This window comes from Rissa tridactyla, chromosome 1, assembly GCF_028500815.1.
Source record: "Rissa tridactyla isolate bRisTri1 chromosome 1, bRisTri1.patW.cur.20221130, whole genome shotgun sequence".
Lineage (NCBI taxonomy): Eukaryota > Metazoa > Chordata > Aves > Charadriiformes > Laridae > Rissa > Rissa tridactyla.
The window spans coordinates 208,281,654-208,307,878 of record NC_071466.1 but is presented as its reverse complement, the minus strand read 5'-3'; the positions used below and the strand labels follow the sequence as shown (position 1 = coordinate 208,307,878).

At 38.4% G+C, this 26,225-nt stretch overlaps 1 protein-coding gene across 4 annotated transcripts in view; it reads left to right on the top strand.

Annotated features, from left to right (window-relative positions):
* CACNA2D1 (calcium voltage-gated channel auxiliary subunit alpha2delta 1) overlaps positions 1-26,225 on the top strand; it is a 429,793-nt gene that overhangs the window by 69,962 nt on the left and 333,606 nt on the right. For all 4 annotated transcript variants that reach the window (XR_008465561.1, XM_054196028.1, XM_054196020.1 and 1 more), the window contains exon 3: positions 3,971-4,087. Coding sequence is in view for 3 of the 4 variants with exons in the window: in XM_054196028.1 (XP_054052003.1) it covers positions 3,971-4,087 (117 nt within the window). In the remaining variant the exon portion in view is untranslated. The remainder of the gene's footprint in view (positions 1-3,970; positions 4,088-26,225) is intronic.

Sequence of the window (26,225 nt, the reverse complement as noted above, 5' to 3'; positions counted from 1 at the left end):
TGACTTCAGAGAAAAATTGAAGTATTTTTGGTTATATGACCTTACAGATTTTACTTAGTCATGACACGAGGCTTTATTCTGTGAGAAATGGTAGGGTTTTACTGACAATTTGGAGAGCTTTTAGCAAAACATTCATGATTAAAGTGCTAAAAATGATTTTAGACTTAAAAGCCAACCGAAACTTGCATTCACTTGGTCAAAGCAATTTCATAAAATGTATTCAAATTAGCTCTTCTTAACAAGCCATGGAGCCTGCCAAATTTTATTTGGAAAGATGAATGAGCGCACACCTTGGCCGATAAGACCCTTCATGGCTATTTGAGAAGAGCTTTTGCTAATTGTGTTTGACTGCTAGGTGGGAGGAGGAGAAGTTTGTCACAGGGTGCCAAATCCTGAAGGGTGTAGCATTTCCCCATGATTTCTTGCACTGAACTGCTGCAGTGCTACGGCTGAACTAAAGAAAAGGGGAGCAGGCAACAAATAAATTATGTATGCACCTCTTGAATGGTTAGTGACTATTTCTTACACTGTTCCTTGGTAGTTGAGGTGGGTCTCATGCTTCAGGAAAATAAAAAGAACTGTGTGAAGTTCTGAGTTATTATTGATGCCTTTTGTTTAGGAGCTTGTGGGATAAATCTGCCACCGGCAGTAGAAGCAGGGGAGATAGGTGCTCCGAGCCCTGACGTGGGGTAAAGCGAAGAGGAGGAGAAAGAGTCACTGACTCAACTCTATATGGGATCTTGTACAAAACTCAAAGGGGTTATTTTGGGGATCGGTTTGAATTTTTTGCTTATTTTTTTAATCATTGACTGATAACAGCTTGTGAAGCCAGCCTCAGAGTCAGGCTTTCTCGGTGGTAGGACCCACAATGCCCATTATAAAGGTTTTAAGTTGAAGTATGAATAGGACTCCTGTCTCTTGTGGTGGTGATCTCCTTGTTAAATAGTACAGGCTTTTGAACTATTCTGGCAGTTGGTGGAGAAGAAAAAAATGAAAATGTTTCTTTTTTTCCTATAAATGTACCTACTAGACCACGCTTTGATAATATGCAGCTTTCAAACCATTCAAGCCTGGAGGTATGGGAACAGCTTCCTTAAAGGAATGGGGTCTGTGAAAAATCTGCGTGCTTTCAAATTTGGGTTTATAGGACCATATGTTTGCTATATGATTAGATACAGGGATGAAAGTAAAAAATTTCCATCCAGGTTCTCAAACTCTTACCAGTATGGCTTACTGTAACTCTAGAGTAAAAAATTAACTCCAGTGAATTATTGGTACTTTATTTCTCGTTGGTGGGGGTGCAAAGTCATGGTTGTGTGGATGCAGTGCACCATCAACTTAACTCTTGCTGTGGCTGTTAGATCACAGGACTGTTAGAAAACACTGAGATTTCACGAAGTGCCTAAAGATGTCAGAGAATCACCACTGCAGCGCTCGCCCTCATATAGCTGGTCAGTGTGGTCTCCAACTCATCCCTATCATCCCTCTGCCCCAAACCTGCATTACTGGAGCACATTCTTGCCTGTGCCCCTACTGTGTATTTTCTTTGCTTGAGGCCTTCTTAATGTTTGTTCATAATACCGAGTGTAAAACTTAATTACAATGAAATTGCATTTTTGCAACAAACTACTATTTTCTCCAAATTTTAAGATGTTTTTGCCTAATTGAAACTCCCAATTGAAAAGGGATTATGTTTAAATTGTCTTACTCCTTTCACGATTGAGTAGCAAATGAAAAGAGTAGAAAATGAAAAAAATCGCATGAAGAAATTTGAAACAAAGAGAAACCAGGAAAAATCTGGACAAAACAAAAAAACCCACATTTCACAAGTAAAATAAATGAATGCTTTAAAATTATTTCTTTTTATTATTTAAAAACCTCAGTGAAAGTTATTATACAGTTTTCTAGCCTATTTGCAAAATCTTGTGAACATTCTATAAGTTCAGTATCATTTGATGCAGGTGTACTACACATAGTCACGAGTGACGTTTAAAGAAATTGGCACTACTTTTCCCTTCAAAGAATAAGACACAAACACCTGGTAGCACCCATCTTCTCGTGCCTGGTCCTTATAGGATAAGGGTAAATATTTGCTCATGGTGGGAAATCTGATAGTTCTGCCAGATTTGATGGTCACTCCAATTTATTTGCTTTCTTGAAATTTCCATTCCTGATTCAAACCATTTGAATCTATAAAACTGATTTCAGCTCTTGCCTTGCTTGTAGGACTGTAGGGCTCTTCTGGTCACTACAGTCAATTTAACTCTGAATTCCACTGCTAACTGTGCAAATGTTGTGTGTTTCAGAGAAAAATGTAAGAAATTCTCTGGTGACCACTTGCAGGATAATTTTTTTAAAAAATTAATAATTGGCCTGTAGGCCCTTTCTACTATTAAGATCTGCCCTAAAAAAAAAATTAAAAAAAAAAAAAAAAAAAGATTTTGGGTTATACCTGAGATAAACTTTCTGTGTGGTAATTTTCAAAATTGAGCCCCTCAAAAACACCTAAACTATAATCGGAGGCTCATTAGAAACTGTCTTCTTTGGTAGTGGTTTTCAGCTCATGATGCACTGAATTTTTAAAATAGCTGCTCCTCTGTGAAGAATTAAAGCCTATTCCAATTGTTGAGTTACTGGTGGAAAGCAAAGCCTGTACTTCTGAAGGAAAAAACCCAAAACCCAAGATAAGTGTTGTGAAATTCAAAAGTGATGAAAGCCTATGACAGCTTATGAGACAGGCCCGATAAAAAATTGCAACTATAACTGTAGTTGTCAGAAATTCATTTGTGATGAATACCCATCAGCTACAAGCCTCAGAGCCATATTTTTGGTGAGTTTCTTTAAGGTCTCCGTAGCTTTATCCCAAGAAACCTGGCGGGGCTGGTAGACTGGGTCTGGCCTGCCGTCTCTCTGCTGGATGGCAGCCAGTGCATTAGCGCTGGACCCGCTCCTGCCAGTGCCTGGAATTGCTCCCCAGGAGACAGCGCAGCCCCCAGCACGCGGCGTTGCGGAGAGGCAGAGTACTTGAGTAAACTCAGGCCATCTGTTGGTTGCATAAATTAGTTTTCCCCATTTGCCCATCTAGCCATAAGGTATCCACTTCTCCCCCCCCCGCCCCGCCCCCTCCAATAATGTGTTTTTTTCTTTATCCAGTTCTAGTAGGATAGTGGTAGCCAAATGGATTTCTTGCTACTTTTTTCTTCTTTACTTCTTGTTGCTTGCATTTCACTGTAGTTTTTTTGGTGGTTTTGTTTGTTTGTTTGTTTGTTTTTTTAACACATCAAATTATCTCCTTTATATACACATTCCTCTTTGGAAACAGATAATGGCTCCTCACCAAAGATAACCTTTACTTATGAAGAGAAACATAATTATAGTGCCTTTCCCTCTTTCCCCCTCTTTTTTCACCTTCCTTTTTTCCCCATTTCAAGCCTTTTTCTTTTCTCTTTTTTCTTCTTTTCTTATTTATTTTTTTCTTCCTCTCCCTCTTGTTTCCTCATGAATACTAACACTATGATATGAATAAATAGATAAGGGACAAAACTGATTACATTAGCATTACTTAAGTGATTTTCTTCAAATGGTATGTCTGTTGTTCAGCTTTCAAGGAAGAATTAAATTCAGCAATAATTATTCTATTTCAGCTTCATTCATTTTAAGGTGTCTCCATTTTACTTTTCTCTCAGCACTCTATGGAATCAGTTTCCTTGAGCCTTTAGCAGCTGAATAGTCTGTCACAAGAAACAGTCAGGTTTGAAGACTTGTGAAATGATTTTTAGTAGCAACTTCTACCTCTCAGGCGTGGAGGTGAAGCATTTCTTTTGCAAAGCATGTTTGTTTTTTTCTAGCAATAATCTTTCTGAAGCTTTCCAGTAAGAACAGAGGACATGATGCCCGTTCTATCAAGTCACTTTGCTTATTTTGAATATCTGTTGCCATTTTGATTTATTTCCAATTTTTCCTGTTGCAGATTTATTTGAAAAACAGAGATTTGTATACTGTAGAAGCCAACAACCCTCGTCAGCTAGTGGAAATTGCAGCCAGAGACATTGAAAAACTTCTGAGTAACAGATCTAAAGCCTTGGTGGTGAGTACTAATGGCTTAGGTTTTCTATGTAGTATTTAAAAAGAATAATATTTATTATTGAAACATGCTTTTATTATTATTTTTGCTATATATGCAGTTACAGGCAGCATCAGCCTGATGTGTACAGGACATGACAAGTAGATTGATGGCTCATGACTTCATGGTAGAAAATGAACTCATTAGCTCGTTGGCATAGGGCAGATGCTGATAATATTGACGGACAGATTAGGAACCATGGCCAAGTAACAAATCAAGTTATAAATAGGTTGGAGAATATTCCTCTTATGTGATGCACATGAATGTTTATGACTTGAAGATCACTGTACTCTACAGTCAGCAGTGATAGTGGGGAAACAAGAAGTAGAGCTTTTTAAAATGTGGTTTAAACATAATGGTATCTTTGAAGTCATGATGTTCATTTTGGTACCATTGCTAACTACACCTGTTGATATTTGGTCTCCATCTTTTCAGTTACTCAGTCTTTCTTCATGGTAGCAACTAATTCCTCTCCTTCAACAAATGTAGCCATGTGTGAATCAGATTAATTTCCATATCTATTCTATTTCTGACTTGTTAATTTAATCTGTATTTCAATCATGTTTCGTATCGGCCAAGTTAATCCTGAACTATTAGTATAAAGACCATGCTGCATTGTAACCTCACAGTTCTTCATGCTTTAAATAAGAAGTACCTATTTCTTTAAAGTGCTTTTGCTAGCAGTCCCTTTCTCTTCGATCATGTAAGATGCCAAACCTGGGTAATTTCTTCTTTTCATTCCTCCTCACATCACTCTGACTCGTATAACAGCTTAAAGTGTTTTTCAGAAGATACCGACCAAACATGCAAGGGGGGGATCCAGATGAATTCATAAACATGCTTTGTACGGAGTAGAGCTATTAGAAATAAGCTTAAATGATGTAACAGCAGGCTGGATTCCCTGAGCGGTTACATATCCACATAGACTTGCAGATGAGTTTGGACATGTCATTTAAAGTGAAAGAGAGAAAAAAGAGGGATTAATTCACCTAACTGTAGACATCTACTCAGCTGGTCGTCCTAAGCTCCTTTTTTGTTCAGTGGAACCAAACAGGCGCTTCTCAGTCAGGACTGACCTGACATGTTCTGAATAAGACTTCAAAATGGGACGAACTGCAGCCCAGAAGTACTGACTTCTCTCTTTCTTTAGCAGAGGAGCCTTGATGCAAATGTCTATACTGTAGGTGTGTAAAGTCGGAGGAGATGAGTCCCACCCAAGCAGCCCTTTTATCAGTACAGTTTCACGCAGCTGAAGAAACAGCCTGAGAGTGAAACTGCTGCTGCACACTGTCCTGAGGACTGGCATTCCTGTAGGCGGTGAGACTTTGCTTAGTCAGTTGTCTGTGCATAGGTACCGCAGGAGGTACCTGTTTTCCTCACTTTTCGTCTTAGCAGGAGGTCACTTTTCCAGTTGCCATAGCTTCCCTAGTACACAATGTTAATACCAGTTTTATCTGGGCCAAAGCTTCCCTGCTTTAGTCAAATGAGTGTAAAATAAATATGATTTTTTTGTTTGTTTTCCTGTTTTAACTCAGCGGGCGATGTTTACGTAGCACTCTGTGGACTCTCTATTATTATTATTGCAAAATAAGTCATTTGCAGACCTTTGTGAACACACCAGCTTCTCCAACATTTTCCCAGCAACCCATACAGGTCTGATGTTTTTAAGTTATCACAGCCAAATCTTAGATTTTCTTGAGACTCAAGGTTAATGTAGGGGCTTGTGTGTGTCTGTGGTTGTTTGGACTTAAAACTTTTAAGAATATTAAGTATCTCATGCTTACTTTAGAAAACATTCCAGTTTTTCTGTAAATATGGGCAAAGAAGGATGTCTACCTCATTTTAGGGAAGCCCATGGTCACTTTTTGAAAAGGGAAATACAATTCAGTTCCCTGACATAAAAGAAGATTAAATTAGGGAAAGGACATTCCTTCAGTCCAGTTTCTCCTTTTTAAAAAAAAAAAAAAAAGTTTTATAGTCTTCAGAACTCAGATAATTTTAAATGATCAAGTCAATGCATCTTGAAAACAAATAAAAAGCCCTCCAGATGTATTAGTGCCTAAAGACCTATGACTTTAAAACCAATTTCATTATTTTGGTGGGTATGACTCATGACGTCTTTAATGCTTGAAGTTGCCATTACTGCCAGTGCTGCAGTGAATGTACAATACTTTTTATCTGCATGCCATCATTTCAGGGTGTGCATCAGCAAGACTTCTGCATGACAGCTTTATCGATCGTGCCACTTCATTGCAGACTGAAATTCATCCCCAAAGAGGTGGAAATAACTGTCCCCACACAATTCGCACAACTGAATTTGATTTGCCATCCTTTAAATACTGATCAATGATGCTTCTCTTTAGTGTTGGAATGCCTCTAATTTTTTTTTTTTAATTACTTTTTTTTTTTAATTGCCTGGGAATCACCAGAATTTATTTATAAACATTAATTACGTGATTACAACACATATGTAAGACCCTTTTTGTAGCAAAGTGATTGAAATCATCTATCGAAACATTCCTCTACTCCAGTTCAAGGACAGAGCTGACTGAGGTTGTCAGGTTTCAGATGTTTGCCAAAACCTTCTGTGAACTTTGTGTACTTTTAATGTCCTAATTATAAATATATATTCCTAATTCTATATGTATATAAATATATATATTTATATTTGGTAGCCTACTGTAAAACTATTGAGCAAGTGATATTTGATTTCTCTCTATATATCCTAGTTTAGTTTATTGCTTTCTTTTTTTTTACTTTTTAAAAAAAATAATATTTACATACATTTTAAAAACAAGAATTTATCGAAACCGCTTTCTTCAGAACAGCTTTCCAGGGTGGATGGTCATAGATGGTTCCTGAGAAAACTTCCTTTTTCTTTTTGTATCAAATGCCAGACACAGTTAAAGCCAATGCATTAAAAAATGAGTATAACCTCTCAAATTGGTAAAAATGACTCAATGTTGATTAAGCTTTTTAATATCATTTTCCTTGTTTTATTTAACTTCTAATTTCTGATTCTGAGACATTTTTCTCAGCCATTATCAAGGTTAGATATTCTGGGGAGTTCTGTTGTTGTTTCTGTAAAAAAATGTATTTCTGATGTACATTCACAAATACCCAGGGGGTTAGTCTGACTTAAAAAAGAAAAGAGGAAAAGGCCTAAAAAGCATTACTTAAGGGGAAAAATACCCTTTTATTAATCACGGTCCTAGGCAGATCTCTTTGCTGACTCATATTCTACATGCTTATTAATTTTGGATCACTTCATGTTGCGTTCTCTTGTGCTATCACCTGACCTTAAGAGCTCCTAATGGCTTAGATATTTATACTGGCTTTTCTATTTCTAGTTATCCCGGATTTATGTCAGAGCTTTCAATGACTTCTGATTTTAAACCTTCCTCTAGGTTATTTTTATGCACAGGAGACACTCACTTATTTTCTCCTCCATCTGAACTATTACTTTCTACTAAGAGAATTTCTTCACGTTCCATATGTATGTCTCTCTCTCCTTTTTTTCAGCCATTTTGCAAACTTTATGTAACGAAGCTGAATTATTTATCTGGAATTTAAGTCTTCTTAAAACTACTGGTCACATTTTCTCTGAAATCAGGAGTGGGGTTGAATGGAAGTGTTACTAATGACTGCACAGAGGGTTTTATCGTTGGGGTTAATATGATGCAAAATGTTAATTAAGACCTGAATCCCGAAAAAAGTATGATACAAGAGGATCATAGATCCTCCAGTGATGCCACGAGGAAGGTGTCAGTTAATGACATCAACAGTGTCATTGTGCAGAGACTCGCGTAACCCAGGGATGCCATGATTTTCTCTAGGCATGCTACACAATCAATCTTTGGGCAAGGTTATAATAAGCAAATATTAGTGATGACTTTTCTAATAATAATTTGGCTTCCCCTGAGCTGCAAGAGCACCTTTAAATGAAAAATAACTCCAAATGATTTTTGTTTTCATGCAACTTTGTGCTAGAAAAATCTCTAGCCATGACTTAAAGGTAAAATTACGTAGCGGTTCTGTACGTTACACACAAAAGCCTTGAGTAATAAGGAAAAGCTTTGTGATTTCATTTCTGGTGTATATGAGGAAAGATTATGAAGAAAATCTGGACAAAGATGTCTTGTCCCACCATTAGGAAAAAAGTCTATTTTTATTTTTTCATGTGTATGAATTTACACTTGGGAGAAGCTTTAAGATGGTGGTTAAAATAGGTACCTAGCTGGGGAAGATGAAAGGGGAAAGTCCTGATTGGAACTCAGAGGGCTTTCCTAGGTTGCCATTACGAGAAAATGTGAGCCATAGAAGAAAAAATTAGGATGAAAAGAAAATGGAGAATTTTCTAGGAAAGTGCATTGGAGGAAGAGAGGGGTATGAGTAGTAAGGATGGAGACAGGTGACAGCTTTATCGTCAAGGACATCAACGGTTGTCTTGCAGTACAGCCTGTTGTTCAAATGGCGAACATTTTTTTTTTGGTTTACTGTTGTTTACCATTGCATATTTGCCTGGCCTAACTGTCCTGAACACACACTGTTTCAATATCATGGAATTTCCATATGCATATCATAGAATTATAGAATCATAGAATGGTTTGGGTTGGAAGGGGCCTTAAATATGGTACACATATGGTCCCGCAAGGAGCAGGGAGTTGGGCGTGATGATCCTCATGGGTCCCTTCCAACCTGAGATATTCTATGATTCTATGATTTTATGATATTATGGGCAAGTTAATATTCTGTCTCTAAATATCTTGCTGAACAACGGTGTCCAGACTAGCTGTGCTACCATTGCAACCTGCATTTCCAGGGGTGTAATGAAAGATGGGTGGAGGTTTCATGGAAAATGTATCTTGCAGTAACAACGGGCAAAACTCACAAAGGTTCTTGGACATGTTTCAGGTACACAACCTTTCCAAGGGTACCAACAAATAGTATGCCTAGTCCATTAGACAGTCTGGCACCTAAACTGATCGTTTTCACTGGAGTTATACTCTGTTTTATAGTTCCCACCCCATTCATCACTGCGATAGTTTTCTGGAGCTATGTAGATCATGCTAATAGATCATAATCTTTCAGTTCAGATGGAAACTAAATAATGTAAACAAAACCTTTTCTATGCAGAAGAAAGTGAGGATACTTGTGTTTGGAAGATATTATGATTTATTTGATGAGTATTGTTAGAAATGCTAGAGTACCTGACATTGTAATATATCTATAAAAAAATGGTTTGAGGATGTACGAATATTTTATGTCTGACTATATAAAAATAAACACTTTTAAACCCAATAATATATGAGATGGATTTATTATATATTTCTTTATTACTCATGTAAAATAAATGATCTTAAGCTTTGAGAAGATCCTAATTCTTGTTGGCATACTTTAAAATTTACGATTGTAAATTGTGTTTTTTGGAAAGGTGTATTTTAAAAAGTCAGTGCTTTGCAAACGGCTGTTCTGGGGTTTTGCTCTCTTTTTACGCATTGTGTCATGAGAGAAATGAAGTATGACTAATCTTAAAGTAATATTTGATCCAGTGCTACACACTAAACCACTAAACCAAAGGTGCAGCTTCCCCCTTGAGCAGTGTGAAGTCATTAGTTGTGCAGCCCTTGGCCTTCCCCCGCCCATCTGAGCAGCCCATTGCTCATTATGTATCGAGGAACAGCAGGAAAATCTGCAGTTTTACCCTCTTGCTCATTTTTGCTGTTATATTTCAATTGAAGAGAGTAAGCAAGCTTGGATTTCTTAGGTAACAGAAAATTAAAATTAAGGGAGAAAATGATGAATAAAGAACACCTATTAACACTCTTTGCAAGCACAGCCTGCAGAAAATTTTGGAAACAGGATCAAAATGTTCTATTTCTTGCTTAGATAAGATCCCTTTCTGCATTCCTAGATTATTTAACTGTTGGCTCCATGTTTGTGTAATACGTTGAGATGAATCCTACTTGTCCTCCTAGGCAAAATTAAGAAGTATGCATATTCTCCTGCAAATCTTCTTTTCCATAATGAAATATCTCTTTCTGGAAAGCTTCAGTGACAGTAGCTTATTGTCAAAATTATGTTGTACACTCAGAGTTTGTTTATTAATAAGCTTTTGTTCTATTATTGCCCATATTCATAACCGTTTGTGTAAAGAAAACACCCAAGGTCCACTAAAATACATTTCACTGGAGAATGAGAGACATTCATATTTTCACTGACAAATTCCTGCTTAATATTTCTTTGTTTTGCTGTGTGGTTATTTGTTTTTGCTTTTAGCTGTTAAACCTTACATTAAGGTCATTCAAGGGAAGGTACTAGTCAATACACTTGACTGCTTGGGCTGTGTGTAGACAAAGACAAGGTACACGTAGGTTTGCACCTTATTGCCTAGATTTCTTCAGACATCTCCACCAGAGATATTGTATCTTCATTCTAGCCTTTATGCCTCGGTTTCTTCTGAAAACTGAGGAAATTGAGTTTCCATGGAAACTGAGGCACAGATTGTGCGCTAGGAGACAGGTTCCCTCTACGTGCTGTTGGGAAATGTCCAAGGTGCACAACTGTGTCTGTGAATGAGGAACTCAGAATGTTTATCTGCTAGTTTAGATGCAATTTCAACACAGCTGTGCAAGTGTGTCCAGATCCCATAGTATTTCCCTGCCCGCCTGAAATAAGGCTTCAATGTCTCACAATACAACTGGGAAGCTTAAATAAACATGAGTTATAACGTATTTGGAGATTCCTGGGCAGAGATGCTGTACACTTTAAATAGGGTTGGGAATTTTTCTGTAGCCTGAAAGACCTGTAAAACTAAAATAAGTTTTGTAGGTGTGCTTGGTACTATTGGTTTTTGGAAGGGGTCCAGAACTCTAGCTAGAGTTTTGTTTGGATGTCTAAAACCAACCCAACATCCTCAAAAACACTCTGGGACGCCTACCTTCTGGTCTGCTAATCTTAAATTGCCTATACTAACAAGATCACAGAATCACAGAATCACAGAATGGTTCAGGTTGGAAGGGACATTAAAGATCACCTAGTTCCAACCCCCTGCCATGGGCAGGGACACCTCCCACTAGACCAGGCTACTCAAAGCCCCATCCAGCCTGGCGTTGAACACTCCCAGGGATGGGGCATTTACAACTTCCCTGGGCAACTTGTTCCAGTGCCTCACTACCCTCACAGTGAAGAATTTCTTCCTGATATCCAATCTAAATCTACCCTCTTTCAGTTTGAGGGCATTACCCTGTGTCCTATTGTAACACTCCCTGATAAACAGTCCCTCCCCACCCTTCCTGTAGGCCCCCTTTAGGTACTGGAAGGCCGCTATAACGTCTCCTCGGAGCCTTCTCTTCTCCAGGCTGAACAAGCCCAACTCTCTCAGCCTGTCCTCATAGCATAGGTGCTCCAGCCCTCTGATCATCTTTGTGGCCCTCCGCTGGACCTGTTCCAACAGGTCCATGTCCTTCTTGAGCTGAGGACTCCAGAGCTGGATGCATTACTCCAGGTGGGGTCTCACCAGAGCAGAGTAGAGGGGCAGAACCACCTCCCTCAACCTGCTGGCCATACTTCTTTTGATGCAGCCCAGGATGTGGTTGGCTTTCTGGGCTGCAAGTGCGCATTGCGTGCTCATGTTGAGCTTCTCGTCCACCAGCACCCCCAAGATATCTCTCCACTCTTCAAAAATACTCTATAGATAAATTTGAGTTGTCCACTCATTTAGCAGAACTTGCACTGGGCAGCATCTCTTGGTTTTGGGCTTTGTTGCAACCCAGCCACCGGTCTCTTGAGCTCCACTAGGAATTCCAAAGAAGCCTGAATAGTCACACCTAATAGTGGAGTCCATCATTTCTGCGTGGTAATCTGAAGATTAGAGCTAATCACTCTGTAAGGACTTGGGCCAGGTCTCTGAGGTGAAAATACCTGTGTATACGTATAGATATCTGGATCTGGACACACTTGCACAGGTGTGTTGGAATTGCATCTAAACTATATTTCGGTGTGCATACTGGAAATATGTCTATTTCCAGTTATCTTCTAATCTAAAAAGTAAATGGGCAAAACATCTGACCAGGGAGGAGGATCTGCAACTCAGTTCTTTTCCTTCCCATGTAAGTCCTCTGATCACAAGGCTAAAGTCTTCCAATCCATTGTATAATCTGCACAAAAATCACGTTTTGATGCTAACAATTGCCTTCCACCTTCATTATCATCCCTTCAGATGTGTTAAATCCATTTATTCTTATTCTTAGCCTCTAACGGCCAGAGTCCTTGCCTTTTTACCTTAAAATCAGGTCATTCTCCAGAAGTGTAGTTGAGATCCTCCTAAAGTTGAGGGCAATCCGTGATTCTGAATTCCGTCATTATTTTGCATAAGATGACAGGGTAAACACCATGATTTTGTCATTAGAAGACACTGATGAACTAGGCCTTGAGTTGATGGAGGCACTTGATATTTCCTATTAGTTCGTTATGCCTAGGGGTGATATCCCATAGAACCAACAGAGAAAGGGAGAGGCCTCAGCTTTACCATTGGGTTGGGGTAGCATCAGAAGATTCATCAAGATAAATTATCTTTCCCTTCCTCTCTTTCCTAGCTGATTTTAAGAATGTAAGCGTTGTTGAGAACTGATTTCAAAACTGATTTCAGTACAAAAAGAAGTGTCACTCACGTCTTGATAAATTTGCTGCTATTTTCTCTTTACTTCTATTTCTGATTTTCAGGTGTTTCTACCTTTTGACTCATTTGCCAGTTAGAGGTGGCGTTAGACAATTGTATTGGAAAAGGCTCGAGGAGGAGAAATTCATAGAAGGAAAATAAATTGTGGTTCGTGTCCCAGCAAGCACCACTTTCCCACACTTAGTTAGTATTTTTTTATTAGTTGTAATATTAGAAGCTGGCCATCGTAAAGGAAGCTGGCAATGGACTTTGTGTCCTGGATTGTTTACCAAAATAATTTCAGATCTGACTTCTAAGAAGAGGAAGTCTACATGGATGGAAAAGAGCAAATTAACTAGAGTAAATTACTGGTCAAACAGATGAACAAAGTTTCGTCTATGTGTGGTTTTGTGCAATATACACATATTTTGTGTTATTTATGAAACATGCTCATTTTCCCTTTGGAATTGTTAGGCTGTGGCCATTTCTTCTCTTTAATATTTCAAAATATTTTATTTTTTTATTTTAACTTTTCATTTCAAGCTGGAGGTGGCTATTGGGCTACGGGAAAATGTAGTGAAAAGATTACACAAAATGTGTACCAGCATCACAAACTAAATGGCTTTAATTGTGCCACCCACCAGAAAAATACTAATGTTTTGGAAAAAAACAAATAAAGTAAACTTTTATCTGTATAAGGACTGTAAGATCATGCATACCATATGTTCTTACATGGCAGGATGTCTTGGTTCTTTACGTCTTTTCCATTATGTATTTGGTAAAATTTTACAGTTAGGGCTACCAAGATGATTAGGGGAATGGAACACGTCTCTTATGAAGAAAGGCTGATGGATTTGCATCTTTTTAGTCTGGAAAAAAGACAACTGAGGGGGGATCTTATCAATGCTTATAAATACTTAAAGGGTGGGTATCAGAAAGATGGAGCCAGACGACGGCAGAAGAGGTAACAGGCACAAACTTGAGCAGGGGAAGTTCCACCTAAACATGAGGAGGAACTTCTTTACTTTGAGGGTGGCAGAGCACTGGAACAGGCTGCCCAGAGAGGTGGTGGAGTCTCCAACTCTGGAGACATTCAAACCCCGCCTGGACGCGTTCCTGTGCAACCTGCTCTGGGTGACCCTGCTCTGGCAGGGGGTTGGACTAGATGGTCTCCAGAGGTCCCTTCCAACCCCTGCCAGTCTGTGATTCTGTGACTCTAGGTTTATTTATATGTTTATTTTTTATATCTCTATCAATCCTCTATAAACTGAGTAATTCACTGAGGTGGAAAATTTCTAAATTTTATTTCTGGATGCTTCCTGCAAGCATTCAGAATAGACATTGTCTCTCCTTTTCACAGCATTACATTTAGATTTCAGTCCATGACCAGAGCTGATCCAAATAACAGAAATAGCTACTTCAGATATGGCAAGAACTTTGCAGGTGAGTTTAAGACTGATACCGCGCTTTTAAAACTGGAGAATACACTAAGAAAAAGGTTTTACATATGCTTTTTTATACTATAATACTGAGTCTGCAAAGTTCAAATATGTTCAAATACAAAGTTCAAATATGAACTTCGCTCAAATCTTCAGTTGTAAATGTAGCTTATTTTGAAAGTCATCTGTAGTTGCTGAAGCAAACGTGTTTTGGAATGACAGCTAGCGAGACGTGACACTTATGAAGTCAAACATTTGTCAGCTTGTCCACATGTCAGATGTTTGAGTTTGTTTTCACTTGTCTTGCCTTGAGTCTTATTTTATTAACCAAAATCCAGGTTGTATAAATGCAACATTATGCCTCAGAGGATAGATTCACATAATTCACATACCTTACAAGGCATCATAAAAGTCTGGAAAAATAAATCAGAGGGCTTGCAATGGAAGGTCTTACAAATACCGCCTGTTTCCATGATTTTTCTTTGCACTGTTTATTTGATTTGGCTTCTGCAGATTCTGTATTCTTGTTGACAGATAAAGAGGGGCTCGTCCCTCCCTCTTCCCATACCCTCACAGATAGCCATTAGTCATCGTTTTGATTTTTGTGGACTTGAACTGTATGTAGTGCTGAAATGGCGCGTAGTACGCTAGCTTAGAGAGACACCTGCTGAATCTCCGTCCTGCTAGCACAGTGTATTGCAGCTAGAGCTTAGAAATGCGACTGATGATGAAAGCTAAAAAGAGCTTGTGGCAAATAATATTATTGGATGATCAGCTTCACAATTTAACTTTTCTTTCTCCTGACACAGTAGATATTGTCACTGATAACATAGCTTCTGTGTTGCTTTCGCTTTTGGTGTGGAGAAAATTAAGGAGCACTGATAGCTCTTGCAGTTCCCTCCCATTCAATCCCCTTTATAGATCCATTCAAGCAAACGCCCTTACAAAACAAATGGCCATGGCTAATTTTCTAGAGGTTGTGTTGGTGTTTTATAAACTCCCTGTGGGGGATTCACGTGTCTGTTACAAGCAAGTTCCTTTGTCTGGGTTTATGGATACTGAAATTTCATTTGTGGGAGATGTTCTGCAGGTGCACAGCCTCATTAAAGGGAGCATTATCCTAAGCTGGAGGGCTGGTGTAGCAGCTGTGAAAGGTGAAATCTTGCTCCAAGTAACTCTTTTGGTTTCCTTTGGTTATAAAGTAACTTCTTCAGCTTCAGAAGCTCAGATTTAAAAAGAAAACAATGCAACCCAAACCTCTGTTGCTTTTCTTGGATTTGTCCCAGTTTTTGTCTCCAGGGCTTTGCTACCCTTCTTAGCTGAGGCTTGCCCTCAGGCGGCAGCTTCTCCTGCAGATATTTTTGTTTTCCTTGTATGTGCTTCTGCCTGATAGGCGAAGAGATCTATTTTCTTGCTTATTTCTTGGTCTGATGACTTCCATTCAGATCCTCTGCCCAAGAAGCAAGAAACACATTGATGCACTTACCGGTGTAAGACTGTTTTTCACTGTGGCTAGTTGGAAATCTTACAGAAGAACGATTTTCCATGGTAAAACACGTATTTTTCAAAATCACAATATTTCATGCCAGTAGTTTAATTTGCTCAAATTTGTCTGGCTTAATGGGATGTTACCTGTCTAAACAGACTGAAGAAGAATATAGGAGTTCTTGGCACTGCAACCCTAATGCTGTTAATCCAACCCTCCCAAGACTCCTAATCTTTCCCTCAGTCAATAAGTTTACTTTTTCAACCACAAGAAAACTGAATTTTAAAATTTTAAAATCCTCTGTGAAATAAAAACTCCCCTTATTTGCTGAAAGCTCTATTAAACGTTACTGTGAAGAACCAAGAGGTGTTTACAGTGATCCAAAGTTGCACACACAAGTTATACATAAACTGTTGTACAGTAGTTATGTACTGTATACAACTTTCTGAGCCTAGATTCTGCCTTTGTGAGGCCTTTTTTCCCAGGTCTTAGATAATTCTGAGACTCTTTCCTGCATCTTCTCGTGTCTTTCGGTATCTTTTCTTTAAGAGCATTGATACGTGACTGTATGCATGATTTCAGTGGAATGCTTTGTACCATTTGCTTCTCTTTTTCTGTATTCCCCACATTAAAAGTTCAAATTAGATTGTGTTGCTACAGCATCACACTGTGTCATGTTGATTTGTTCACCCACTTCACCTAGTAAATATTTTTCAGGGTACCTGTGTCCAAGACACACTCACAGTTTTCTAAATATGCTATGAAATCTGTAAATTCCTGGCTCTATTTCTAATGACACATTCAACTGGGTAAAAATGCATTTTCTTTGAATGAGATCATTTTAGCCTGTGCATTGTAGACTACTTTGTATAATAGCTGTATAGTAAACAATAAGGAAGGTTTCTACAAAGTAGGTCTTCCTACCAAAGTCCACTTGTCACGTAGTGTTTCCACAGGTTTCCTTACCCAACGATGGCTTCTCGGAAATGTTGCTTCCCATACTTCTAGCAGCCTTAAATGTCAATGTTGTAAAAAAGACAAATACTTTTTTTTTTTTTTAGTAGACAGAATGCATTAGTAATATAAACACTTTTAAAAAATGAAAAGAGGAGATTTTTTTTCTTTCTGCCTTAATTAAAAAAAAAAAGGTATATTACAACTCTTTTGAATTGCAACATTTTCTGTAAGAATTTTAAAGAATTTTAGTGAGTTTTCAAAACTTTTGAATTGTAATTCAGTTCAGTTTGCATTTCAGAGGGCAGAATTAAAGCATAAACCCAGGTGAAAGCTAGATTATTTAAAATGGAACACTCCCTAGTGGTTATGTACAAAATTGTCAAAGACTTTTGGGTCTCCAGGCTTACCATTTCACTGCTCTGAGCTCATGGCATTATTCACTTTGATAACCGGTACATAAACTTGGGAATAGATCTTTTGGGGCAAGGCAGAGATTTTATCAGGGAACAGGAGAAAGCAGTATCTGACATGGCCTCTGTTTTTCTGTGCCTTTTTCACACGTTCATCTTCCTTGTTGCTCCTTTTCCTTCCCTCCCTGCTAGTAGGTATGTGGGAGGGAGAAGTTACAGAATTATCACAGCTCTGTTCTGCATTGAATGAGGTTGGTGATACCTGATACTGTTTAAGTATGAGAGAACTAACGGAATTTATTCATTAAAGTAGAACCATTTGGTTTCCTGGTAGCTGAAACTGCACGTTACATTTATCACCAGTTTCAAGGTCTACAAAGATTTTATTTTTTCCCTCTGGCAAAATACTAAGACCTAATGTAAAAAAATGCATTTTTTTAGTGGGAGTGATAACTGAAGCCAGGGAGTACTGTACGGAATAAGAGCATAGGAAATGCCCTGCTGGGTTGCGGTGACGGGTGTAGTCAGTATTCTCTCTTGATGTTGGCATGGGGCGATGCTGGGTAAGAAAAATATAACAAGCCTTGCCAGTATCTGTGGTCCATTATGCAGGTAATCCCTCTGAGTTCATAGTTTTTGGATTAGAAATTTCAAAGAGGACATCTCTGCCTGTTCCTTTCACTAACTATTAGTGAACTTGCCCATAAATTTACGTAGCCCCTGAGCTGCCTGTACTATCTAATCATTTTGTGTAAGTATTTGGAAGAGCAGAGGCTTAGGTACAGTGCAGGAAGTTCTTCTACTGTGTTTTTTGGGTGCATGCATCATGCTCCAGGTCCTCTTCTAGAACATGACTGATAATAGAACAGAATAGAGTAGGATAGGGTAGGATGGAATGGAATGGGACATTCATCTTTCAGTACATGGCTTCCCTAGTTTCTTTTCTGACTTCAGACATAATTCTTCAGCAGGCCTAAGATCAGAAGGTCATGGCAAAATGTTCAGATGCTGCAACTCCATGGGTAGTGCTAGATGTTCAGACAAGCACTTCTCAACAAGAAAAATCAACAGTAAATCACTACCACCCAGACAAAATATTTTAAATCAAAAAATAAAATAAACTCAGATCTAAATAAATGTTATCCAAATGCAAAATCTTTTAATTAGTTTTGCTTTTTTTTTTACTTTGTAAAATAAGTGTATTTAAATCTTTTTTTTTTCCTAATGAGAAATTGAAATACTTTGCTACAGTGAAAACAATCATTTCCTCCAGATGTTTTTTCCACCTTTTTCTTGGTCAAATTTTTAATAAGATGGATCTGAATGCAATAATTGTTACTGTGGAGCCAGAGTAAGATTAAATTTTAAAATGCCAGTTCTGACTGATGACATATGTACTTGCATCAGACTAACATTCAACGTCAGTAGAACTCTTGCTGCAATAAGGACCTATTGAATTGCAGAATGGGCACCAGAATCTGATTTTTAACCCATTTCAAAGTCTTGTTCTTTGCACAAGTAAAAGATAAACCCCCACATTTGTGTTGGTTGCTGGTCATGTAATTTGATACATTAACATTCAACGATGAGTAGTTGAATAGTCTTTTCTTTCAAACAGCCTTCCTGGGTTTTTTTTCCCTTTCTGTAAAGGATTCTGTTTTCTGAGTGTTACAGTAGCCACCTACAGCATGGCCATAAGGCTTATTATATAGTTGCCGTATCCTTAACTGCGCTGTAGGGCTGGATAGCAGTATGGCTTCAGCAGTGTAACACATTGTTTCCTGGAATATTTGAGTTTTTCCTCAAGCATTTTGGTAGCACACTTTGTGTCAGTATTTCAAGTGTGCAGCTAATAGGGACCCTCAGGAAAGAATGCAGGTAAATCTGGGGCTCTTCAAAGTAAGCTTTAAAGGAATCGGATCAGCGGGGCCTGAATCCTTGGAAACAGCTTGCAGCACAGCCAGTTGAGAAGAAATACTGAATTTCTGTCTTCATGAAAGTGTGAAGAAGATTCAGGTAGCCTGTCCACCTGACATCATTCTTTCATAGGTTTTTCTCTCTTACCAGTGTAAGGTGTTCACCTGCCACCTTTATCATACCTTGTGGGCTTTCTAGTGGAATTTCCATGTTAGAACTTTCCTTAAGAGAGCTCCTGTCAGCTTTCTTTGCAACATTGACTTTTGATGTAGTCGTTAGTACAAAAGGCAAAATTCCCCAGGAACCCAGCAATTTCCTTGCACCAGAAGTCTCTGTGGAAAAGCTCAGAAAGCAGGACACGCTGAAGGAAAGCAGCGTGGTAAACTGTTTTGTGCTATTTCCTGAAGGTCTAAATGGCAATTTCTAACTTTCTGTGATCTAACTGTAAATTTGTTGATAAACAAACGTAAGCATCACCTGCCAAAAGCATTTTTAATCAGTAGAGGCTGAGGTGCTTCATGTGTTTTTTATGTTAATCCTTTTGTTGAGTTAAAAGATTTCCTTTGATGAGGAAGCTTCAAGAAAACAAGGTGATGGCACATTTTATGATGTGTCAATGTGATGAAAATGTGGTTTCTTCAAAGTCCAAGGGCTGTCCAGGAACATTTTTCGCTCCCTTTTATGCAGCTGCTTAGCAGATACAAATTGATGATCTTCAACTAAATTCCTAAAGGGCTCAGATTTACTGTATATTTGGATTTGATTTATGAACTCACGTAGAGGGGGAAGTGGTCCCCAGTGGTGTCTCTACAAATATGTTTACATGTCTGCTCCTAGTGTTCAGAGGGAAGGAGACTCTCGCTGTACTAGCTCCAAAGACTGAAATGTGTCCAAAGTATGCCTGATTTTAACACACCTGACTGTCCTGGTAGAATCAGAAACAAGGCATCACGTAGGTCTGGATTCCACCTTTGGGATATGGCCATGAGACGAGCGCAGCTGAAAGACAGATACATACCTGCTAAGCACAGGATGTCTTACACAGATGCAACTGAAATCCTCTGGAGCATTGCCATTTCAGTCAATGTTGCAAGATGATACCTTAATTTTCTTGGGATCAGAGACTGAAATCTTCTACTTAAGATTTGTAGCTACAGAGATGTTGTGGGTTTGGTGTTTGTTTCTTTTTTGTTTGTTTGCTTTTTGTTGGTTTGGTTTTTTTTTTTTGTTTGGGATTTTTGATAAGTTTTTTCTTTTTTAATGTGTTTGGAAGGATATTCCACAACTCAAATGGCTGTCTAGGAAATTACGGATCTGAGATCAAATTTATCTTCAGTCTAAGAATGCTTATGTTTGTCTCCCATCCCCCAAAAGAGTGCTCTGATCACTTTATTGCAAGCTGGACTGAACGGAATTACACTTTTCTTCCTTGGTTATTCCTTCGTCCTACCAGTGCTGATCCACTGTGTGAGGAACGGCGGATTCATGGAGGCAGGAGGGAGAATAACACATGAGGGCTTGGATCTTAGTTTCTATAGCACTCAGCTAGATGAGAGCAAATTTTTTTTCCCATTGGTCTTTGTATAAATTCGAACATCATCACCATCTTCCTTACATTGCAAGACATTTCAGAAAAAGTATGGCAGTTGGTCAGAATGTGTCCTAGGCACAGCACCTCTGAATTAAGCACTGTAGATGGCTATTTGAAGTGTAAATAGCTGCTCTTACACATCTGCTAATGCCCAAAAGTCAGACTTACAGTTACCTGGGGAAACCTCTGCTCACATTCTCTGAACCTTTGAAGCCAGCAAAGATAGTAAATAAGGTTTTTCCTACTTAACATTTTTTTACTATATTATCCTTAGTCTTGTTCTAGGCACTTAATTTCTATTTTTTTAAATATTATTTTATTTTTGCCCTTTATAGATTACCTTTGGTACCTTTCACACTGTATTTACAAAATTCTGCTAATATTTTGCAAACACAAAACCAGTCAGTTGGTTCTTCCAAGTTGATGGACATGATCATTGTCAAAGAAAATCACCACCAGCAGAAGATGTAGAACACCAGTTCCCAAAGGAGGGGAACAAGTATGTTTCAACAGTTTGCATTGGAATGCGACTGCCAGGGAAATTAACTTTTATTTGATATTAATTTTCAAAAAAGTTTAAAAACATCAATATTGATTTGTAAGCGGTCTCCCAATTGGAAATCATTTAGAAGCCACTGTTACAGTGGAGTAGAGAATATAATACCTTCAGACAAAGTGTGGTGGTGTCTAGTTTAGCTAAGAAAAAATACAGTTTTTGTATAACAGTTCTTTTATGGACTGTGCCTTCCATAAAAAAGCAGTTTGAATTGAATTCTTAGTGCGGTTGGTTTGTTGGCTTTTTTTGGTTGGTTGGTTGGTTGGGTCGGGTTGGTTTTTTCTTTTTTTTTTTTTTCTTTTCAGGCCAGCGTCAAATTCATTCCTTACAAGCTGAAGGAAATGCATTGTGTGAGCTTTTAACACCTGGCTTATGTTTAGTTAACAGTGACATCATTGACCTATTTCACATTTTTCATTTTTTAATAACAAGAGAAGTTCTGCCTATCTTAAGGTTCAGTACACCCTGAGACAAAGATTGCTTTTTTATAGAATTGTTTGGGGATTTAATATATTTTCAATTCACTATTTCTTATTAAACTTCAATCACTAACCACTTGATTGTAATTAAAACCGCCCCTAGGCAATAAATTTTGCTCTATGCAAATGTGACAGGTATAATTATGGAAAATCTAATTGTTCATATATTGCTACTTTTCATGTGGTGTTAAAATAATTGATGAAGTAATTAGATTTTTCTTTCACCTTTAAACACTAGAACAAAACAGAACAACAGAGTTTGTACTTTTGCTTGAACCTGGGTCCGTAATGCATCCTCCTGACGCCATGAATTCTGAAATTCTCTGCCCAGAGAGGTTGTGGAGTCTCCTTCTCTGGAGATGTTCAAAACCCGCCTGGACATGGTCCTGTCCAGCCTGCTCTGGGTGAACCTGCTGTGGCAGGGGGTTGGACTAGATGATCTCCAAAGGTCCGTCCAACCCCTACCATTCTGTGATTCTGTGTGATTCTCCAGACCAAAAATAGGAAGTTGTTGATTTGTGCGTTATTGAATTAGTACAGGGGAAAATGTTTCTGTGCAGTGATGGACTTACTACGGCAGGCAGCATGAAGAGGGGTGAAGGGAGCTGAGTTCCTGTCCTGGAGTAACATGGTCAGTACAGTATTCAGTGGGTCATATGGGGATGGGACGATGGTGTTCCTCCATTACCATCATTACATCCAGCTCTGACACTGCTAAGGAAGAGTATGTATTTCTTTACATGTAGTTAACAAACCTGAAATTCATAGGTGGTTATGTTTCAAGGGTATTTCCTCAAATATTTCTCTGGTGTGACCTGTTACAGATCTCAGCAGGTTGCACATTCATTATGAAGGGGATTTTTCCACCCCCGCTAAAAAGCTAGCAGGGAGCACTCTCCAAACCCAAAAAAGATCACAAAGATGCTTTAGGTCTCGTCCCCTTGTACAGAAAAAAACCTTACATAATGCTTCAGCTTCAATTTTTGCTTGCACACTGGCTATGGCCAGGTTTCTTCTCCTTTGCTCTTTATGCTGTCTCCAAATTGGTTTGTGGTACAGCAGCAGTGACTCACTGATGCTCAGTCCAGTGTGAAGTACTAAACAGACAGCCTCTGCTGCTAAATTCAGTGGCTATTCCCCAAGTACCTTGTCTGAGTCAGAGCACTGTGGAGCAATAATTTTGTTTTTGCTGGATGTGTTTGGGCGGATGGTGCAGGCGTGGGCGGCCGCAACGCTCTTGTCACTGAGCAGGCAGTGAGCAATCCCCCTTGACGTTTGTTCTTTTTTTTTTTTTCCCTCTCTCTCTCTTTTTTTTTTTTTTTTAAGGGTTTACATGTATTCTGGAGTTGTCAGGATATATTTACTTTTAACCAGGTCTTTAAAAAAATTAACGTGAATGAACAGAAAAGGCTAGAGGAGCATGTTTACCCAAGGTGATAAAAGCAGACTGAGTTGAAATCCTAGGGGTGAATATTTTCAGGTAGATTTCAAACAGAATCAGCTTTTAGCAACATAGAAGATAGATAGTGACGTGTGTAAACCATGCGGTCCCACCAGGCACTTCCTCAGCTTTTCCAAACCGGCTTCTCTTCCACAGCATTCATGACATGTCAAGACTTCCCACTGGGTCAGCAGATGAGTCCTTCCCTCCCAGCCCCCCAACCGTCCTCTTTTTTTGTTGTTTTTTTTTTTTTCCCCTCAAAGCCTGTATACATTGCAATGGTTATATGCCAGGAGAAGTAATAACTGGAGAGTGTCTTAAGGACATTCCTTTCATGAGCAATGGAGGGGCATGGAAGTCAAAGGTCTGGTCCATGGCATTTTGCAATTTTAGGAAGAGTATTTCATCTCATGACACATTTCATGGGCTTCAACTCTTTGTAAAAAGACGGTAACATATCTAAATGTAGTCCTGTCTTCTTATGTGCACCAAAACTTTGAAAACATTATGTATAAATGTGTGCGTGTAATGAACGTACACCATAGTAACTTCAGATTTAAGGCTGTAATCTGAAAAAGTTTTCATTAAGAATATATTTATGTCCAGATGTCCAGATGGTGTAATTTTTCCATGAACTGTAATTTTCTATTCCTTCTGATTTTTCTATATATTTTCTCTGTACCTAGGTATTACAACCTCAACTCTTAATTTTTGATATGCATCTTATTTTTTGGTTATAATTTTCTAAAGCCAATGTTCGCTACAGCCAGTCTTTGCATTCTTAAGAATACGCTAAAGAGTTGACTATGGCAATGAAAATGAGGAAAAATTAATGTTACAAGCTATAAACTGGGGTGTAGTGTAACTATAATCGTGCCATTGTAGTGGGGAGAGTGGAGCATAGGTACTGTTATAAAGTGCTTTAACTTTTTGATTTCAGGGATTTAACCTTTTAATGAAGTGTGTTATGCTTTTAACTGTTCTAGTATTTTGTAAAAGGGCTTTCTGTTTATGCAATATATTCACATAAAATACATTTGCATAGCTAATCATTGCTGTATTGTAGGTAAAGTTTATGGCTGAGGGCATGTTCCTTATTTTTGGCAGAATTGAGCATGGATTTAGTATTAAGCATGTAATAGTATTACTGACATTTTTTTTTCCTTGAATCAAAGTCTCTGGTATGACTCAGAATTTAAAAAAAATGTAAAAATATTGTAATAGTGAATATAATAATCAACATCAGGGAAGCATTGAATACAATTATATTCATGTTGTGCAAAGAAATGATACGTTGTCCGGTTTATCCTAAACTTAGAACTTCCATTAGTTTCTCACTGAAATATTAGGTTAAATGGGTACAGTATTTCTGGCCATGTATGTCTGCCTGCAATTTGAGTATTTCCTGCTTAGAAGTACTTTGTCCTATTCACCTTGTTTAGCTACAGTTATGAAATTTAGGTTGAGCTACGGCAAAGACTCCCCACGTAGGAGACCCCATTGGTCTTAGTGTTAAGGATTTGGTATTTTCCAACTCAGTGATCTTGAAAGCAGGTGGGGATGTTTGGTATATAAACATTAGTGTTATGCAAAATTCTCTTTCCTATTATTAAAAAATTCCACTCTCAGATAAGAGAGGGATGGGGGTATGACACATTTCCTTGCTGCAGTCAGGCTTTCTACAGTGGTATTAAAGGAGTTTACATGGGATGGAACTGGTGCTCCTTTGGTCTTGTCAGATTGTCAGGACCTAAACTAGTGGTTCAGGATTGCACTTATACATATATATGTGTGTGTGTATATGAATATATACATATCTAAACCCACATTCTTTAGAACAGGTTTGAGCTTTGGAGGCTTGCAGAAGTTCCTATAAAAGGCTCATCAACTTTGTGCTTCTCTACTCTTAGCCACGTCATAACACAATACGGTGCTTATTTTTCTTTTTTCTTTTTTTTTCTCAGTATTTAGTTATATTCTGGATAGTCTCATGAATTATTAGTAAAATTCTTGGTTATGCTGTTTAAACAAAATACTTCTGTTAAGACATCTTTGTTGTGGTCTCAGCTGCAACTACATCTGCATCAACTATGGGCCGTGGACTAGAATTTGTAGGAAGGACACGAAGTGGCAGAGATGTGGGAACCACACGAGCTTTTGCAGGATGCTTGACTACATGCTCTGATTTATTATTTAGCTGTGAGCTATGTTCGGTTCAGCAGGGGAGCTTTTCTTCCTGCAGTTCCATTGAGATCTCTGCGTGTCAGGTTACTCCTGTGAAGTGACTTGGACATTGTTCCTACTCGCATGCTACTACTGCACACTTTCAACAGAATGGATTTTCACTGTGGCCTCAATGCCTAGAAAAGACCATTTTACACTTGTTCCTATGCTCTCTGATGCTCAGCATGGTCACACAAACATTATACTGCTAATTGCTTCTTTACTGACAGCCATTTGCCAGCTTGGAAACTCCAGAATTCCATTCTGTTATATAGAATTAAATAAATGGTAGTAAATGGCCGCATAATTAGAAGATCTCTTACCACGTCGGAGTAAACTCCCGTATTTTCAAATTGCATCTAATCTCAGCAAAGATTTCTGTTATCTTTTTGATGTGATTGAGTAAGGATCAGGCAAGAGAGAGGGGAAGGTGATAAGTGTTGATGGAATGAAGTTTTCATGTGGTTCCTGTAAGCGGGGTGTTTGGATGGAGCGATGTTTATATCAACATGTACTAGAGGGATTACAGGCAAAAGTCTCCTATGTTATGAATTAAAAACTCTAATAGTAATCTAGCTAATGTTGTAAGTCACTTAATGCAAGGGAAAATAATGCTATCTAAGAAGGTTAGACACAGAAATAAAAAGTTTTGAAAGTATTGAAGTTAAACTTTTTTTGATCTGCAGTGAGAATCACTTCAATATCTACTCTTTATAATAATGGAATAAAAGTCTAGGCTCTGATATTTTTCAAAGCAATTTTTTTATACGCAGTTGTAATGGCCGCGATAAAAATGGAGCAGTACAGTAGAAGCCACGGGGAGACATTTGTGATCAGCAAATAAATTCCATAGGCAAGGCCTTGGCAATTGCTTAGAAACTGTCTGTAGCTGCTTCCTCAGCCCCACAATTGGTTTTGGGAGGAAGTATTTCACAGCAGCCCAC